General features: G+C 45.5%; 1 protein-coding gene across 1 annotated transcript in view; it reads right to left on the reverse strand.

Annotated features, from left to right (window-relative positions):
- Positions 1–515: 515 nt before the first annotated feature.
- Positions 516–6138, reverse strand: part of LOC131893348 (uncharacterized) — a 26013-nt gene continuing 20390 nt past the window's right edge. Inside the window, exons 16-26 of the mRNA XM_059243346.1 lie at positions 5482–6053; positions 4713–5249; positions 4425–4565; positions 3870–4356; positions 3475–3799; positions 3063–3402; positions 2768–2984; positions 2525–2703; positions 2263–2432; positions 1319–2075; positions 516–1146 (exon numbers count right to left, since the gene is read on the reverse strand). Coding sequence (XP_059099329.1) covers positions 1614–2075; positions 2263–2432; positions 2525–2703; positions 2768–2984; positions 3063–3402; positions 3475–3799; positions 3870–4356; positions 4425–4565; positions 4713–5249; positions 5482–6053 — 3430 coding nt within the window. The 3' untranslated portion in view covers positions 516–1146; positions 1319–1613. The remainder of the gene's footprint in view (positions 1147–1318; positions 2076–2262; positions 2433–2524; positions 2704–2767; positions 2985–3062; positions 3403–3474; positions 3800–3869; positions 4357–4424; positions 4566–4712; positions 5250–5481; positions 6054–6138) is intronic.

Here is a 6138-nt window from a genome sequence, read left to right on the forward strand (position 1 = left end):
ATATGAGAGAGCTCTCGTATTGGAAGAGGCTAGAAATGTTGGTATTGTACAGTGTTCAGAGAAGGTACGAAAGGTATCTGATACTGTACGTCTTCAAAAGCATTCATGAGCTTTGTCCCAACCAGGCTTTAGGGTCAATTCTAGTGACCGTCGAGGCTTAATGTGTGTTTTGAGAGCATGTTCAAGCCATCGGGAATACAGAATAATAGTACTGGGGATTACATTCCCTGTAGGGGTTAGAAAAGCCCGTGAAAAACCAAGTCAAAAAAACCTCTCTCAACCAAAACAGCAGTATCTAGCCTCTAGAAATCACCGTTAGTACAGCACTCCAAGCATGAACCACCAATGAGGTCTGTAATTCACGAAATATATTCGTGTTGAGGTTCAAGATACACATACGTAAGAGAACAAAGTTATCACTATATCGCTATTGGGGAAAAGGTGTTAAGTCAGGTTCGAAAGGACAAAATAAATTGAAGACCTCTTTCCAAATCAAAGACAAATACACGATGGTTTTGTTCATAATTTATTTGGGTAGCATTGCTCAAACATTCGGCACTTGGTTAACATGTATTCACATATTCACTATAATTGAAAAACATTCAATCAAGACAACCAATTGGTATGAGAAGAAATTGACAAGCTCGATTCAACAAGGTTGTGGGCTTTAATGGTTGAATTTCATCTAACTGACATTGATCTCTTCAATCTTCATGAATCTGTTTCATGGCACCTATAACAATTCAATAGCATTCATTGCATCTCGAAGTCCAAGCCTTTGTGAAACCCAACTAAAATGTATATTTTGGTTTTCCTAGGGGTGAGGAAGCACGGCATGAATCAAATGAAAAAAAGATCGTTCCGTTGAGCTGTAATTGAAATTTGACCAGATTGTTCGCGCAAAAAATGGGAATGCCAAATATTTGTAAGTTTTGAGTTGGGAGTGGGGAGGTAAAATTAAAATCCAAATCAAATAACATTTTATCATGCGTAATAAGTGTTGTAGTATTGTTACGGCGTGGGAACTAACTCAAGATTCTAGTTCCTCCAATGCAATAGTCTGTCTGGTTAGAACTCATCGGGTCCAATTGAGCGAGACTCTCGTATGCGTTGGTCTCGGTGGTAGATTGGATTTATCGGGGGTGCCTGGAAGATTGAAGTGAGTGTTAGCAAAACTTTTACAAGTACATTCAAAATATGGGTGTGAATTCTACATTGGCAATGGTCGTACAATTAGTGAGAGTGTTAGAGGTCAAGATTTTAGGCGTCGAGATCGCTTAAAATGTCGACCGGTGAGTACATTATGAAGCCGTCTGACCTGGAGGGATCCAAGGGAACTGTCGTGGAGACTTGAGTAGTTATACTAGGATAGGACGGTATGGTAAACGTTGGGAGAGGGAAGGGCAGACACTGACAGGAGGTTCATGCATAATAAGGGATCACAGTGGTTGTCTCAAGATTGTCCGTCAATTGGAAGCTGGTTAGCTCAGTGTTTGCAAAACACAATTTGTCCTCACAGTCACAAGAGTGTTTTGGAGAGAACCCAAAGATTTAGGCTACCACAGGCAAACAGGCAGACACTAGGGAAGGGAGCTGGACCCAGGGGTATGTTACTACTTGTTATAGTCAACGTAGACACGAATATTCTCGCCACTGTACTTTCTCTGAGATGGCATGAAGTAGTGGTCAGGTGGAATGAAGTCGCCTCCAGGTCTTCCCGAATACCCGCCATTGGGGGCACGTCGGTCATAGGACCCATAGCCTGGATTGTAACCAGGAGCGGGTGCACTGGAATAACCTCCGCCGTTTGAGCCATTCCCGCTGGCTCTTGGTAGGCTGTATGTGCGAGGATCTTGGGGCGGGGGTCCGCTTGGGGGACCTGGGGGTCTTGGGTACCCATTGGAACCACGGGACCGACCATTGGTAGCCGTTGGATAAGGGCCACCTGGGCCGGGCATAACACCGCGGGCATGTCGTTTGGGATCTTCGTTGGGGTCGAAGGTTTCGTACGCGTAGTTGGTGTGATGACCTTGGGCGCTGTAGTCTCTCCAGGCGGATTGGGCGATGAGTTTATCCTAGAGAGAGGGCAAACTAGACAACACGAACACAAGGAAACAAGTAACCCTCTATGTGGATCTAAGGTGGTGCGGCTATTTGGTAGTGCAAAAGGTCAGGGAATGGGTGCGGGAAATTGGGTGATTCTCATGCAGGAAGTATATGGGGAGGGTTCCAAACCCCATTGCCAGTATCTATTTTGCCTACCTTTCGAGTTGATGACTTTTTAGACATTCGATAGACGGTACATGAGGCTTGGATGAGGGCGATTATGATCAAAGCAACAATACAGGCAATGACAATGTACAATTTTGTACTGGTCATGAATCCTGCTCCTTCAACTTCAACATCATCGTCTGTGCTTGGCTCGGTGGTAACTAAAAGTATTGACGATTCTATGTCAGTCAACTTTTTCCTTTGCAAGTTTTGGTCACACTTTCAGCTGAATCCAGTTCAAATTGAGACTTACTCGGCGCACGCAAAACAAGCGATTGTGGATCAACTTGAAGGGACCCAACCATGCCATCCTTGACCGATTCTTCAATGGCTTTCTCCATGGTCATGGCCTCGGGTTCTTTGGCTTCATACTCATCCTTGTCCACAACGACAAACATATCTGCCTCAAATTCACCGAATATTTTGTCCGTTCTAGAGGTGGCAAGAGTCAGCAATTGAAAAAAATACGCGCTCATTTGTGGTAAAGATGATTTACCCTCTGAATTTGTTGATGACAATCTCTTGGAACCCAGGGACTTGGGAGATCATGGTTCCCTTCATAGCCCTGGAGATTCTCGTTTTTAATTCGGTGTACTCCCGAGATCCTGACACGGGTAACTGGTACTTGTCCCCAAGCTCAATGAATTTAACCTTGGCTTGATACCTTAATTGGGCAGGTCGGGGTGTTGTCGTAAATGTGGGTGTGCCATCATCTAGAATCAAGTTCAAGTGTTGTTGAAAGTTAAAGTTTGTCTCTAGAATATTGTAAAGAGAAAGATTTTTTTATTTACCGTTTCGACACGCCTTGATAAAGATCCTTTGGCCTGAAGGTGTTGGAGTCTGCTCATGCTTTCTAATCTTCCTATTGGCACCGTTAAAGTCTCCACCCTTGACAGGGAATATCATGTAGAACCCTTGGTCGTCACTGAAGGCCACATCCTTGCCGGAATCCCCGGTGTCTCGCTTTCTCGTAAACTCCATGGTCAAAATTCCGTCTTCAACTGATGCCTTCGGATTGATCAGATCCTGGGAACGATCCAATACAGGACTCAGGTAAGAACTAGTCCACATGTCCATGACACGAGCCCGGCCATTGGCCTCCACAAAGCCAACAACAACGTCAGTTTGACTCTGAAATGATGCGGAAAGATTGTTTGTAGTCTTGATTCACTTGTCATTATCCTCTCTGAAAAAAACCATTACCATCTGAGGAGTCTCGGAGAATCCAATTCCAGTCCATTTTGTGGGATCATTACTTCTGACCGTGAAATGAATCAAGTCTTTATTTTCTTCATATCTCCACTGAGCTCTGTAATCGCAGCTCTTGTCTTCAGGATTACAATCCCTGGGGTATTTCCATTCCCCGCCGCAAAATCCGAGCGTTTCTCCGGAGTCTGCGCCGATACTTTGCTTAATTTCGTCAAAAAAGTTCATGAGAACCACGCCTCGATTCTTCTTTCCGTGATATTTGAGCTCATCTGCTCGATAGAAATCTTTCACATTGGCTGGTCCTTTTTCCAAACCAGATCTGTGGAATCAAAATCAAAGAAAAATTTAAACCGACTACATATACCAATCGCTTTTCGCGTAGAACTCACTCAGGGCTGTGAAAGAAGTTATCGGGCTCTTGCCCAATGGCCCAAATTATGTGCATCTGATCGTTTAGCACTTCATGGTCGGAAAACCCTTCCGGTGAGAGTTTCTTCCTGAAGAGGATTGTGGTTTCACCGTCGCGTTCGAATCCCAAAGCCGCTGTGAGATCATCACTGCCACCCCAGAAAGTGTCACGCCGGGGAGTGGATCGGTCACGGGTATAATAGTCAAAGACACGGGAGGCACTACCGCGAGCCATTCCAATCACCATATCCGTGCAATCCATAGCGTGGAATTCACCTTTAGGAGTATACCCTGTGACACCCTTGCCACTGGCTGCTGGCTCAGCTGCAATTTCAGGCGTAGAGTCTCCTTCAGATTCGGCCTCGGCTTCGGCTTCGGCTTCGGCTTCGGATTCAGCTTCTGATTCGGCTTCGGCTTCGCTTTCAGGCTCGGACGCACCTCCTACATTGGATTCTGCTTCAGCATTTCCTGAAACGGAAAAGATAACTCCTTTCGATTATGTGAACTTTATTAAGGTGTTAGAAAGTAATTTGTACCTTCGTTATTGTCCTCACTTTGATCGGAGGGGCTCTCAGCTTCAGCCTCAGTTTCGGCTTCCACTTCGCTTTCAGCTTCTGCTTCAGCTTCAGCTTCACCCTCGGATTTAGCCTCGCTTTCAGGCTTAGCTTCTTCAGTTTCTGGAAACGGAAAATGAGGGATCAACGCGGGTGATCAATCCTTTCTCAGCCCGAGTATGAAACATACAATGCCATTACCAAGATACTATACTCAAGCTATTGGGTGCATGCACAATAGATACAAGTCGTGAAGAACGTGCTACAAACCTAGGTATGGTACATCAGTGCCTTGATTAAAGGGCTCAATTTCATTGCCAGAATTGAAGTCAATGGCTCGTGGTTGCGACTGAGACCTTGGTACACTTTGAGTTTCAGTTGCCGATTCACTCTCAGCTTCGCTTTCTGGATAGGCTTCGGTTGTGGAACTCTCAGATTCCGCCTCAACTTGTGGCACACTGTCTGTGTCATCATGCGTTTCTGGTTCAGACTCAGCCTCTGGCTGGCTGGTAGTCTCCTCCAAGGCTTCAAACCCTGGAGTTGTTGATGTCTCAGTATCAGCTTCAGCATGACTTTCTGGCTCAGCGGAAGAATCTGCCGTTGGTCCAGGGGTCTCTGTCATTGGAAACGTATCTGGTTCAGCCGTTGTGACTGCAGCTTGTTCAGCTTCAGCCTCAGCCTCGGCCTGGGCACCGCCCTTGGGCTCGGCTGTGGTGTCTTGTGTACGCAAATCCGATTCAAAGAGAGTCGAATCGGCTTCCACATCGATTGAGGTGTCTGGGAAAGCTTCCGACTCAAAAGAAATTTCTAAGATAAAGAGAGCAATGAAGAAACAGGAATAAGACAAAGAAGTGCCAACGAGGTATAGCTACAGTTTTGTTCAATGCAGTAGCGTGCTCAAATGATGGACAAAAATGGACAGACAGTCCTACAGTTTTAGCAGGTGGAAGTGAGACTATTTAAAAACTATTTATACACCAGATGGAATGAAATGACTTTCAAACAGGCACACAATGTCCGACATTATCCAACGACATACCTTCAAGCTCGGCCGATCTCTTCTTTCTGTCTCCCGTGCTAACGGAGGTCTTGACGAAGCCAATGCTCACATCAATGCTCTTTTCCACACGACGACCACTTCGGCTTTGGGCAAGGGCCTCAGCCTCAATGGCCTCATTGTCAGAAGTATCAGCCTCTGGTTCAGATTCGGAATCCGCATGATCCTCGGCTTCGGCATAGGCTTGACCTTCTGGTTTGGCTTCGCCTTCAGCCTCGCCTTCAGCCTGGGCTTTAGCTTCAGCTTCTGACTCTGGATCAGATTTGGCTTCATTTTCTCCTTCAGGCTCCGAATCATCAGAATTCAATTCACTGGAGTCGTAATCCAAAGACTCGTTCTCGGGAGAAACGATTCGCGGAAATCGTTGGCAACTTTTATCTGCGGTCTTGGGCCTCCACCCAATAGCAGCATAACCAGTCCCTTTAATCTGCATGACCACCTCGATTTCCTGAACATCTCGAAGAATTCTCCACATCAACTTATAGTTTGGCGAGATTTCTCGCGAAGTATAAAGACCCTCTTGGATCTGATTTGACTTGACGGGGGATTCTGAAAATAAGTTCATGCGAGTTTAAATCAATTCGAATGTTTAAGAAAAAACAAGTTACTAAGCGAGATCAATAACCTAGAAGAGTTGTT

Source organism: Tigriopus californicus, chromosome 2 (assembly GCF_007210705.1).
Source record: "Tigriopus californicus strain San Diego chromosome 2, Tcal_SD_v2.1, whole genome shotgun sequence".
NCBI classification, from domain to species: Eukaryota; Metazoa; Arthropoda; class Copepoda; order Harpacticoida; family Harpacticidae; genus Tigriopus; species Tigriopus californicus.